Source organism: Hemibagrus wyckioides, linkage group LG20 (genome assembly GCF_019097595.1).
Source record: "Hemibagrus wyckioides isolate EC202008001 linkage group LG20, SWU_Hwy_1.0, whole genome shotgun sequence".
Lineage (NCBI taxonomy): Eukaryota > Metazoa > Chordata > Actinopteri > Siluriformes > Bagridae > Hemibagrus > Hemibagrus wyckioides.
Genome location: NC_080729.1, coordinates 3157257 through 3170938, shown reverse-complemented (window position 1 = coordinate 3170938; position 13682 = coordinate 3157257). Strand labels below are relative to the sequence as shown.

Sequence of the window (13682 nt, the reverse complement as noted above, 5' to 3'; positions counted from 1 at the left end):
AGAAACAGGTAGAGAGGGTGAAAGAGAGGGAGAGAGAGTGCGTTGGAGTGAGGAGAGAGAGAGAGAGCGAGAGAGATGGAGGGATCCCGCCTACCCAAATTTCTCCCAGGCTCTGAATCAGAGCACAGTAGCAGTGGGTGAGGACTATCCTGCCAAAACTCGCACCTCGCCACCTCGTTACTGCTTTTTACATCATCATGAACATCATCGTCATACACACACACACACATCAGTTACGTCTCATCATAACGTGAGTAAAACACACCCCACCACAGGAACTGTGTATGTAAATATGCAAAGCCATGTGACTGCTTCTCAGAACAACTTTGTTCACACTTCCTTGGATCACTGCAGATGAGGGTTTTTTTTCCCTTCACCGACCACTGAGGTCTAAATAATGCTGTAGCAGCAATGATTGGGGCCAAGAATCTTGGTGGAGTGGCATGTCGGAGTGGCAATGGGTTTTGTTGTCACCTCAGAACTCTGGGTTCCCAGTTGTGAGCCTGAGCTTGGGTTACTGTCAATGTGGTGTTTTCTAATGTTGCCTCCATGTTAGATCTTCCGGGTTCTCCAGGTTCTCATCCTACCTCCCAGACGAGTGGTGTTTTATCCAGGGTGTATTCATCTCTTGCGCCTAGTGTTACTAAATATCATACATTTGAATTATGATGCCACAGCCATGCATAGCCAAAAAAAGGAGCCAAGAAAGAGCATTTGTCCTGCTCTCTAAGAGGAGTGAATAGCCTTTGTCTGTCAATCAAAGGGTCTCTAACCAATCACAAGCAAGTTTCATACATAATGTTACTCTTTTTCCTTAATAAGAGTCCTTTAGAGTTCTCTATCCCTGGCCACCTCTTCTTACAGGATCCATACATAGTCCCAAGCTGTTTCCAAGGCAACTATAATCTCACCAGCAGGTCCCTGGGTCTACCTCAGGGTCTCCATCCAGCTTGTCAACCAGGTGGAACACTCATTCAATAATTCTATCTTCTCACATCTTAATTCTGATTGGTCAGAAGATTTCATATAAGAGCAGCAGCTCTGCCAGTATTTCCAGCTTTAAAGCAAATCACAGGTTTCTATGGTAACAACATTATTTGCCATCGAAGATGTTTCTTTAGCTTTTATGGAAAGAGTCTCAAGGGTCGGTGTAAGAGTCAGATGGAAAGCTGTAACTTTAGGTTTTCCTCCATGGGAAAGTCTCTTCAGGCTGGAGGAGTTTGTTGGAACATGACGAGTTGCACTGGTTGTATTATTTATCACCTTTGAAAGACAGACAACTGTGAAAAGATGAAAAGTAAGATATGTTGTATTGTAATTTAATACATAAATGTATTCAAAGTGTAAGATGGACTTCAGGATGTTTTTTAATAGGACCATGAAGTGTTTAATTTCTTATTTAATGCAAAGCAAAGTGAAAGTTTCATATCAGTTTCATATCAGTTACATATCGGTGAAACGTGAAGTTTATAAATGACAAGGACATCATTACTCACACACACACACACACACATCGTAGTGAGAGTGTGTCAGCTTCAGAGAGGAGCTACCGCAGTCAGTGGGATGTGTGATGGCACCTTATGGGCAGTTTTCAGAAATAGCATGCTCACCACACACACATGCGCACGTAGACACAGTCAGTCATACACACTGCCCAGGCAAACATGTGGCTGTGCTAAGAATACGATTTTTAAGGAGTTATATGGAAGTGTGCTTGTTTGCTTACGAACAACATGCCCAGAATAGATGTGATGATGCTGGAGGTTAGAGTGGGGGGATGCCCGTGTCCTCTGCCCACATCATTGACAGATCAGCTGCTGTACTTTAAAGTAAGAAAGTATAGCAGCAGGGAAAAGTTACAAAGTTCAACAGTCACCCAAAGCTATAAGTAATAATAAACAGGATCACAAGATGTGGAAAATATGATGCGTCTCCGGTCCTGACTGAATATCTTGACAGTTACAACTTATTCCACATCATATAACGATCACCATGATCTGCTACAGAAACGGAGAACATTCCAGACAGCAGAAAGATGTGAAAAGATTAGGTGTTCGCCAGAGCAGAGTGAAAGTTCTGAAATATAGAAATCATTCTTTCATCTGGATCAAATTATTTATCCTGGTTACGGTGGTGGTCAAGCCAGAATCTATCCCTGGTGACTATGGGTACACAAACAAAGTGTGGGGCAAAGTAGGCAATGCATTTACAGCCATGTACTTGGAGGAAGTTGCAGAACATGGCGAAAGTTCATACTGACAATAACCAGAGCTCTGGACTAAACCAGGGACCTTGGAGCTGTGAGGCAGAAACACTGCCTGAGGTTGTACACAAGTAGTCGAACTTGTCCAGGCCTGTCCCAAATTCTTGAGTACTTTTTGAGTACACTAGACGGCTGATGATGTCACCAACTTGCAGGAGGATTTAGAGTGCCATTTCGGATATGGCCTTAATACGGACCGAAGATTTATTTTTTTGGTATGTTTTTGTATTTGTTTTCGAGATCTTGGCAACAGCTCTCTGAAAACTGTGCCAAATAAGTCTATACCTCAATGATGTCACTAACATCCTGGTTTGGATTAAGACCACAGGGTTTAGGGTGCCATTTGGGACGGAGCCTTAATATGGACTGTGTTTTTCCACTTAACATCAATAAAGGCTTCAATGAGTGCAAATCCATTCACCTTGGTTTTCTTGAGAATTTGCAGAGATGCACAGACACATCCACACACATTGCAGCCTACAAGACACATTAAAGTGCTTAGAAACTCCTTATACCTGAATGACAGGTCCATATATTCACACATTTTGCTAATCAAACTGGTTTATGAACAAATATTGTAGTGTGTTTTGAGTAGGGATCCACCCATACTGATTCTGGTATCTGGTACAGCCGGTTACTATATGCTCATTACAGCAGCTTTACAGAAATATCTAAATTCCTGATATAAATGTGTAAATTTATCTCTAGTGAGCAAGCCAGAGGTGACGGTGGTGAGGAAAAACTCTCTGAGAAGATTTGAGGAAGGAAACTGTGCACTATATGGTCAGTGGTAAAGGTCAGTGGTACCTCAAGTGGTTAAGGCATTGGGTTGTTGATTGGACTGTCTGGGTTTAAGCCCCAGCAATGCCAAGCTGCCACTGTTGGGCAACCTCTGCTGCTTCAAAGCTGCCTGTGTGCTCTGACCCCAACTTCCTCAGCTGGGATATGTGAAGAAAAGTATTCCACTGTGCTGTAATGTATGTGTGACAAATAAAGGCTTCTATTCTTCAAAAAGCATTGCAATTGTTTAACCAGGAATGATGAGCATTGGGTTATTTCTGTTGTATCGTGAAGTCTATATTGTGGAAGTAATTAACTGTTCCTTGGTGCAAATCTGTGGTCCAGAGACATGTTTATGGTTTCTAAGTGGTACCATCCACCGTAATCTCATGGATCTTTATGCTGTCCATCTGGCACCATCCTCAGCAAGTGGTGTTCAGGTGATGAGAACTCCAACTAGAAGTGAGGCATCATGATGGACCTGGCAGGTTTGGAGAGTAGTAATGGTCAGGATCACTGGTATCTCAGGATCAGCATGTGTAGCTTGACAGAAAGAAAAAGAGAGAGAGAGAGAGAGAACCCAGGTTATTAGCTAATTATTAGCTAAAACAATGTACAGCCTAATAGTATTTTCAAGGTGCAAACATCTCAGTTTATCTCTGGTTGTGGCACATGGTGTGATGTGTTCTCTCACTCTCAGTCTATCACATGTTCACAGGCTGTGGCCGAGCAATTGTTTTCTTCACATCTGGTGTGTGAGAACATCTGGAAAAGTGTTACTATCTGGCATAGTCTTGAAGTCTGAGATGGAGAGATCAGGCTGGATTGATGCATGTTTTGACTTTATTTTTGTAAAGGGAGAGTTGTGATAGCTAGCAATGATATCACAGCATTAACGTACCTAACGTAGTCATCATGATATTCATGCAAAAAAAAAACCTTCCTTGATTGTTTTACAGATTTTTATGATTGAGAAACTGACCTATTGTGAATTTGGGAATCTTCTATCAGAGACACCTTTCTTAAATTGTTTCACATCATTTGGGAACTTTTTTCACAGAATGAAACCGGTGTTACAGGGGATGTACCACAAGAGGGAGTCATGTGGTGTCACTCTCACGCCTCCTGTCGAGAGCAAAGCTGCGTTTGGCACAGGTGGAACCTGTCACAGGTGTCATGTTTCTGCTCTGTTCCAGCGTCATCCCATCACACAAACTCCTATTTATTTCAGGCCGTTTGAAAATAATAAACAAGTTCATGCTCAGTAGGTTTTTCGGTTCTGCTCGCGAGCAACGGGCTGGGATAAATAGCTGTGCTATTTTTAACAAAGTCCAACAGGTGACATGACATATGTTTGCATCACTCCTGCGAGCAGTCAGACTCTCGGTTTAATGATTAAATGTTAAATATGTAGCAAACTGGAGGTTTGGGCCATGTGGCCTATGATAATGTCCTGCAGAGTAGTTAATTCGGTGCAGAGAACACCCCCAGCGGTAGAGGAAATGCCCAAGCTGTGCTTGTGTGTGCATACGAGAGAGATAGAGAGACGCGGCGCATGAATGAGTCTGTGTGTGTTGAGATAGCTATGTTGAGCCTTCGCCTCTCCATAATGCCGCATCCCGGGACGGAGTTAAAACACTAAGCAGGACAGCAGCAGATAGATCGGAGCTGAGGAAAAAGAGATGTACAGGCGTGAGGAAAGTGTGACAGAGAAAGCATGCGTGAGTGAGTGTTAGGATCTTTCTGCCAGGGAAGAAAAAAAAACTGTTACACATATTACTGGGGGAGTTGCAGAGAGAGAGAGAGAGAGAGAGAGAGAGAGCGCAAAAAAGGAAAGTAGAAGTTAGTGACTCAGAAGTAGTGAGGAAGATAGTAATAAACTGAGAGGGAGGAAAGAAGGGGGAGGAAGGTATAATTACAGAGAGAGAGAAAGCGAGAGGGTACACACAGTGGAGACACAGGGAAAGAGAGAGAGAGAGGAGAGAGAGACAGTGAGAGAGAGAAAGAGTCAGAGAACTGTCTAACCCTGCCCACTTTCTACAAAACCATTCAGCTCCGGTGTAACGAGCTGCACTCTGTCAGGTTTCTCCTCTTCAGAGCTCTGCCATCTCTGGTCTCTCCAAGCTCACTGGACCAAACCGTAACCAGGACCAGGACTAAAAACACAGGATCAGAGGCTCCAGGACTGTGACAACAGCTTCCTGTTTTTCAGCATGTTCACACCTTTCGGATCAGGATTAATTTAGCTTTCTTTCCACGCTCACTTTTTTTCCCTGAGGGTGGCTGGGCGCTCGTCCCCTCTAGCTGGCATCTGATCGCGAGAAGCGGCGGTGCCCACAATGCCCTCTCTCACCCTGCTGATGGCTCTGGCACTGCTCCTCTCCGGCTGCCTGTCCGGACGCTGTTCCCCAACACCCTCAGGCATGCAAGGCACGACTCCTTTAGAGAGCGACAGACAGGCAGGGTCTCAGGGTGCTGAGCGGCAGGAGGAGGGTGGTGTGGTGAGTCCGTGTCCATCCTGCGCCCTTGCTCAGTTAGACAGGGATTCAGAGCCTGGCATGGTGGAGGCAGTGAAGAGGCACATCCTGAACATGCTGCACCTGAGTGCACCGCCCAACATTAGTCATCCGGTGCCCCGCGCTGCCCTGCTCAATGCCCTGCGCAAGCTGCACGTGGGCCGTGTCGCACAGGACGGCACGGTGGAGATCGAGGATGATGCAGAAGAGCTTGGAGCTCCAGGTGACGAGCCACCATCTGAAATCATCACCTTTGCAGAGCCAGGTGAGTAAAAAAGTGGGTTTGGGGAAAATAGCTATAGATGTGGTCCGCTATCTAGAGAATAGGATTTTAGCAAGTAGTCCTGTTTCTGATGAGCTCTGAAAGTGCACTGTGGAGTGCCTACAGATCACAAGGTCTAGTCTCTCATCCAGCAATACAGACGATAGAGCGAGAGAGATTGCTACCGACCAGAATGCTACAGAAATAAACACATGCTCTCCAGCTGTGGAACTTTCAGCTAGGAAACTGTAACGATCTGCTGTGCTGCTGACAGAATTGTCTTCTGGGCAGCTCTTAATCTTGGGCTTTGTTTGAAGTTGCACTTGTAAATCCGCTATCTGTGTAAGTTGTAAATCAGAGTACGGGAAGATTTACATCCAGGGATTAGTCCTAATTAAACAAAATCACACTTGTAGATTGAGAAACTCCACCTGCTTTAGAAAACCAAAAGGTTGCAACTTAGTCATCACTGGCAAGACAAGCAGCATTTGTCGTTGAGGAAAAGAGTGAGCTTGTAACTATATTTATGCCCAAGTTTAAAGCTCCATTTGACTGCTTTCTCATGCAGACCTGTAGTTAAGATTTCTCCAAGGCTGTCTCTACCTGCTGTGGAGCTGCCGCTCTGCTTGCTCGAGGCGTTCTCTGATTTGTGACATTGCTCCTGTAATCACAGCGTAGCTCTCAGACAGGAGGATGTCATCGCTGCCTTCAGCGCAGCGAGGGGAACCGGTCATTAAAGAAAAGTGTGCAGGCTTGCAGAATACATTGCGGGAATCATTAATAGCCTCAGCGGCTCCGGCACAGTTAGTGTGGGACGACCGGCGCTGCGAAGGCATTCTGTTTTTAATTGGTTCCTCATGACTTATTTATAACAATGTCACCAAGCTACAAATTAGAATGGCACCTTTACAAAAAGGGGGCAATTCTGTTTTTTTTGTACCCTCTTTACACTGCTATTCTATCAGTGAAGAAGTTTGCCCACCAACCTGATGGAATCCTTTTTTGGGAGGGGTGAGGTACCGTTTCTCTGGCAGAATGTTTCTAAAGATAACAAGTGGGGTCTATTTTTAGTGCACAAAGCCCCATTGTATACAATTTGCCCTCTTTGCATGTCTAATAGTGCTCCTATGCATTGATTAATTGCATATTAGTGTACACGAACGCAAGCGAGCTTACGTAAGAGCCTGTAGCTATAAATAGCCCCGTTTCAACGGACCTGTGCTTGAAAAAAAAGGGACCCTTCTACATCTTTATGAGATCAGAGGGCGTTAACGATACTCCAGGCAATAGGACACAGAGGGTGGTCGCTTTGCATCCATACAAACACCAAGGTTGTTAGCTGTACATAATTACTCCATTCATCAAAATATGCGTCCCGATAATTGCTCAGGGATCAGCTGAGCCTGGGGAAGTGACGGGGGGGGGTTCTTTCAGCGCTTACTGAAAGAAAAGGGAAAGAGAGAGAGAGAGAGGCTCATCCTTAGTTCTCCCAAATGAGCCAGAGGCATCATTAACAAGATTGCCGCATTCCCAAATCAGGGAATCCGAAGCGGCTTCTTTGTGTCGAGGGAGCTTTATTTACAGCTGTTGTGATTATCTGCAGCACCCTACAACGCCTCTCCAATCAAACCAGTTCCATTCAAGCCGCCTGCTCATTCATGAAGATGATAGACAAAGTGAGGGGGTGAGAGAGAGAGATTGAGAGAGAGAGAGAGAGAGAGAGAGCATTTCCGAGCCAATGATGGGTCAGCTCCAGGATTTCCCCACTTGCCCCTTGCTCTTTGAAACTGACTATGCAGACATGGGACCAACCACTTTGCCTGACCCTATGCAAACTTTGTCAAAGAGAGAAGACATGAGAAACCGTTAGGAATTCTAGTTGACCAGAAGTGTCAGATGACACTAAAGACTATTCCTGGGACAGTGTTAGGACAATTCCTGGGAGAGGGAAAAGCTTCATTCATTTGTATTCTGTAAGGCTCTCTATCCTAGGCATGTTTAAGACTGACCCGTAGCCCATCCTGGAAACACTGGTTATGAGACGGGAATACACCTTGGATGGGAAAGTCACCTTTTATTCAGATCTGATTCAAATATGGTTCGCTTCAAATGAGAGTATGAGTCTTTCTACCTTGCAGTGTTGGAGATCTTGTGCTGTCTAGTGAGCATTTTGACCCCATAAGCACTTTTGTTTGTGATTGACTGTTTAATAAAGATCCCACATTGCCTATCTGTGGAGCAGCACAGCATGCTCCACAGATAAACTGGGCACAGGAAGGCAACCTCATGATAACCCTGATATGACCGCTGGAGCTCAGTGGACGTTTCAGGGGGGCGTGACCCTCTGTTTACGTGCTAAGACTCACACGTGACCTCTACCAATGCAATGCTACCAATGAAAGGTCACATCGGAGTCCACAAAGAGGAGAGAACGGATGTGAGTGCAAGTGCCAAAAGTTGTCAGAGCAAACAGAACTAGTCGCTGTAGTTGAAGAAATAAAGTCCAGCCTGCTTGCAGTTCCGATTGTCAAATCTTGTTCAAACAGGAACCAGTGTCGATAAACCTGAGATAACGGTGCTGTAGTATCTCTCTGCCATCGTTTTACTCTGAGAGAACTTAAGTTACCCCTTATATAACCAATAAAGTGTGTCAGAGACCTTGAATCAAAATGATAAAATACTTACCTGTGTTGCTTTATGTCATTAGGGATAGGAGAGTTAACAGTGAGGCAGATTCATGTGTTTTATTCCTTTTAAATTCAAACTTAGCCCTTATTTTTCTCTCTTTTTTCTCGTTTTGTTATTAAAACAAAACTAAAAACTCACTACAGATAGTATTTACGCTCTACATTCAATCTCCTAAGTGTTTCTGGATCTAGATCAAATCTCACGTCATTTCTGTCAATAAATCAAATTCTGTAAGCAGCCAAGGCTATAACCTTACCGGTAATGGCTTTTAAAGAACTTAATGTAAAGGTTTCCTTACCATGAAAGCTCATGATGTTAAACTGTGCTACAGACAGATCATTCTTTAGTCATGCTTAAATACAAAAAAGCAGTAATTAATTATTTAATTAGTGGTTAGCATGTTTGCCTTGTACCTCCTGAGTTAGGGGTTCGATTCCCATCTGTGGTCAAGTTCTTCCCGTGGTTTGTGGGTTTCCTCTGGGTACTAAGGTTTCCGCTCCTAGTTCAAAGATGTGTTGTAATCTGATTGCCAAATTATCTCTAAAGTGTGTCTGAGATGGGCTAGCACCACATCCAGGGTGTCCCCCGCCTTGTGTGCCGAGTCCCCTGAAAGGTTCCCAGCGTCCCTGTGAAGGATAAGCACTACAGAAAATGGGTGTATAATGCACCAGTGCTATTTAATACGTTTTAAGGACTATATAAGATCTACAATAGTTTGTTCTAACCAGCTTATAAATGTTGTGATGATTTATGAAATCAAGAATAGAAATGTAAGAATTCTGCTCAGAGCGAATTGATTGACGTTTTTATAATGTTCCTGAGACCCGTTTCTCGCCAACACTTCTGAGAGTAAAATCAAAAGAAGGCCACTCCATCAGTCATGCAGAGTGAGAAGGAAATTCAAAGCTTAGTAAAGTCGGCCCTCCATCATCGTGACACTCGATCTTTCACTAAGCAGTGTGTTTGACATTGTTATCCACCATGGATGGGAAAAGTATCACTGCTCTGCTTTGTTTAAAAAAAACCCCTCTTCTGATGTTAGATCTGAAGAGCCTTCTAAGATTTCAGACCTAGTGAGAATGTTTGGTGAGAGATTTTATTGAAGATACAGGTCCACTCTGCAACCCGGAGGGCAAGCGAGCACAAAGTCGCGAATGTAATCAGCGGTCTATCGAGCCAGATTTTCTGAGGGGAATAGCATCATCGCTGCTACATTGTTAAGAAACGCCTGGATAACCTGTAGCAAATGAATAAAAAAAGGCTTTTTTTTCTTACTTTCAAGAGCTCTTGTCATTAGTGGAATATCAGATGACAAGGTGAAAGAAAATATCCTGGATTCCTCTTCAAATCTCAGCATCAGTTCCATTTCCAGAAAATTCTCGGATACATACATCTAAAATATTGTATATATGAGGCCAAAACTTTGCGAGGTTTTGATATTATGTCGGCTTTTACTTACCAATATCAGGTAACACATCATATATCTTAAGCAGACGTGTTGACTAAATAGTTGGAATGAACGCTAACTCATTGCTGTTGATGAGAGTGGTGTGAGAGCGAGCTGTATCTCAAATCAATAAATCATGTGCTGTAACTGAATCAGAGCAGGCTTACAGACTTACACAGTCATGTGCAAGTTATTGGGAAGGCCCTTGTCATAACACGACACGCTTTATGTACACAAACGGAGTGCCAGGATTTTAGCAGCAGGAAATGTTTTTATGGAGAAGTACTAGGTGTTGACGAAGGATTGCAGATGGTGGAGAACAGCTCTGACTCTCTCACAGAGTGTTTGGGTTCTGTTAGTGGTGTTAAGACTGGACTGGGATCCTGATTCCACTCAGCTGTTGCTAGCATGCCAATACACCGAACTAACACCAAATTATTCGGATAGTTTACTTGAAAATCAACTGCTTAAATTTTGGGAACTGAAACTCGAGAGAGGCTCGTGGGCATTTTTGCAAAACAATATCATGCTAGAAAGGTTACGTAATATTTTGCTACTTAGTACCTCAAGTTCTCCCAGATTTAGGAGAACGGTATACCAATTTCAGAGTGCTCAAATCTGACCTAATTTCTTTCTCTTATGTCTTTGGCAGTTGATGTTCCTGATATGGTGAAATTTGACATCTCAAAGGAGAGTGCCCCACAGTCTGTGGTGGAGCAGGCCAATGTTTGGATCTTCCTTAAACTGGCAAAGGGAAGCCATGCGAAGGGCAAAGTTTCCCTACAGCTCCTGCAGACCCCGAGTGTGAGCACAGAGTCAAATCCAGACCCCCAGGATGAGGTGTTGGTATCTCAGAAGATGGTGGATGCCCGGCGTAGCGGCTGGCACACCCTGTCTGTTGGAGCCAGCGTGCAGGCACTGCTGGACAGGGGCGGCGGAGAGCTGCGTCTTCGTGTGTCGTGCCCGCTGTGCGCTGACGTCGGTGCAGTGCCAATCCTCGGTGAAGGAAAAGGGAAGGAGCACTCGCAATCACACCGCCCATTTTTGATGCTGGCGCTACGTCCGGCCGATGAACGGCAACACCGGCGCAGCAAGCGTGGCCTTGAGTGTGAAGGCAACATGCGTGCGTGCTGCAAACGCCACTTCTACGTCAACTTCAAGGACATCGGATGGAGCGACTGGATCATTGCGCCCTCAGGTTACCACGCCAACTACTGCGAGGGCGAGTGCCCGGGCCACGCTGCTAACATGGCGGGTACGGCGCTTTCCTTCCACTCCACCGTCATCAACCACTATCGCATGCGTGGCTACAGCCCGTTCGCAGGGATCCGGTCGTGCTGCGTTCCCACGCGTCTCCGCGCCATGTCCATGCTCTACTACAACGAAGAGCAAAAGATCATCAAGAAGGACATCCAGAACATGATCGTAGAAGAATGTGGCTGCTCATAAAATTAATAAACTTAACCACAAATCCTGTGGAACTGTTTAAAACTGCTTAGCCAAGGTCAAAGCACATGATTGGTGGATTAGCAGCCTAGGCTGGCCCACAAGCATTTCTCGAACTGACGTTGTTTTTTGACTTGAACACGCTCTGTTCATGAACTGTTCTATTCAGGACTCTTGATTTGAGTGATCTCTGTGGCACTTTCATATAAATGTAAAAAAAAAAAATGAGAAAGAGGCGTAATATATTTTTGTTATTTGAAGGGAAGGCGGAAATATGAGGGAACAGGTGCATGGTCAGGATAAAAATGTTGTTCCGTGTTCTCTGCGCTGCAATAAAAAGAAGCATCTCGGAAATACGAATCCGAGGGAAAAAAAAACGAACTATGCAACTGGTGTTATTGGATGTTCATTTTGTCATTCATGTTTTTATGGTTTTCTTTTGTGAACCCTTTTCCAACAAAAAAAAAGAGTTGGTTGTATTTCTGTTTTGAAAAAAGAGAAAATACTTGAAGAAAAGTAGTTGGACCAGCTACTGGAGCCAAACTTCTTATTTTTCTTATCACTATAAATTATGAATGTTGATGAAAAGTGATCAAGATTTGCACTAAACCAACATTCTTATATCAGCCACCCAAGAATACGATGTACATTTGGAACTTTATATATATATAGTATACCAAAGATCCTTCATATCATAATAGCTTTCAGAATGATCCTTCACAACACCCAGCTTGACTGTGGTATTCGCCCAATTAGCGACAGTACAAATACACAGCCAACTGACCGCATCATTGTCTGATCCAGTTTTAAGTTTTCTTCAGTGTTTCCTAAATGTACAGGTTTTCATGCAAATTTAAAGTCCAGGCGATGATCTGATGCCATGATCGTACAGCCTTCATACAAACCCACATCACGACACCATGCACCAAGATAAAATATGAACTTTCCACGAACGAAAATGACTGACAAAACAAACCATGATATGTTGAAGGAAGGTTTTGGATTGTTGAACATGTTTCGATGAACTTTTTAATGTATAGATCTCTAATGAGGTGACACGATGCATTGTTGTACAAAATGTGCTTGTTATGTTTTATATCTAATTTATTTTGCAGCATACTCTTTGCTTCACTATTAAAGCTGAACTGTAAAAGTAATCCTCTTTTGCTGATCTTTTGTTTATTTATTAATTTAGAGACCCAGCCAGTTGTGGCTAATTTAAGGATTTGCAGCTGTATCCCTTGAGGTTCATGAAGCTGGAGTTGATTTGTTCATTAGAGGGTTTGATGCTTAGCAGATGGACAGGAAGTGCTAAAACATTCTCTGACTGGGGAAAATGGACGTTAGCCATTCAGACATGAGAACGTATTGAATTTCGAATTAATTTTTGACTTTTACCAAAGGAACCATGCTCGGTAAACATCTCAATTTGATATTTATTAGTGATATGTATCTCATCAGCATAGACGTGTTCAGTGGAACAAAAAAAAGAAACAGATGCAACTCGAAGAGATCTAACCCGTTTCATTTGTGTCTAAAAAAACCTTTGCTTGTAGATCTCCTTCTGAGCTGACTTGCTGTGTAAGGATAAGAGTGGCAGAGCCAAGGTGCAGAGGTAATTACTGCTCTCATCACTCAGCAAATGAAAGCTATCTAGTTCTCTTTGGGACCTTTCGAAAAAGCTTTCCTTGCCACATTATAGGTGTGCATTGGGACTGAAATCCAGTGTGACTTAACAAAAAAGTGGCAGGAGTGAGCGTTTTTTTACTTTCATGTGGGCTTTCAGATATGAAGCTCACCCTTTTCATTACCATGGGAATTTACTGGGTCTAAAACATTAATTTGTTTATATTTTAGGAAATAGAATGAACTAATGCCACTAGGAAATATCATGGATAAGTACAAACAAAAATAAAAAGTGCGCATACAAACTTTATAAATTCAAGTATTCAGGTATTGCTGGAAGTGGTTAGAAATCCTTTAGGAGTGGGCAGAAGTGCTCTGAAAGCCTTTGAGATAGGGTAGGACCGGTCAGAAATCCTTTGTGACTGGGCAGGAGTGGGAAGAGATCCTTTGGGATAGGGCAGGGCTGGTCAGAAATCCTTTGTGACTGGGCAGGAGTGGGAAGAGATCCTTTGGGATAGGGCAGGGCTGGTCAGAAATCCTTTGTGACTGGGCAGGAGTGGGAAGAGATCCTTTGGGATAGGGCAGGGCTGGTCAGAAATCCTTTGTGACTGGGCAGGAGTGGGAAGAGATCCTTTGGGATAGGGTAGGGCTGGT

At 43.7% G+C, this 13682-nt stretch overlaps 1 protein-coding gene across 1 annotated transcript; it reads left to right on the top strand.

Moving 5' to 3' along the window:
• Positions 1-4583: 4583 nt before the first annotated feature.
• Positions 4584-12547, top strand: inhbab (inhibin subunit beta Ab). Its single transcript, XM_058372776.1, has 2 exons — positions 4584-5824; positions 10609-12547. The coding sequence occupies exons 1-2, from the start codon at positions 5383-5385 to the stop codon at positions 11403-11405; spliced, it is 1239 nt and encodes a 412-aa protein (XP_058228759.1). The 5' UTR covers positions 4584-5382; the 3' UTR covers positions 11406-12547.
• Positions 12548-13682: the final 1135 nt, after the last annotated feature.

Excerpts from the sequence above, each read along its gene's own strand:
- inhbab (XM_058372776.1), top strand. The coding sequence starts at position 5,383 with ATGCCCTCTCTCACCCTGCTGATGGCTCTGGCACTGCTCCTCTCCGGC. Across the intron at positions 5,825-10,608 it reads CATCACCTTTGCAGAGCCAG|TTGATGTTCCTGATATGGTG; the intron begins GTGAGTAAAAAA and ends TGTCTTTGGCAG.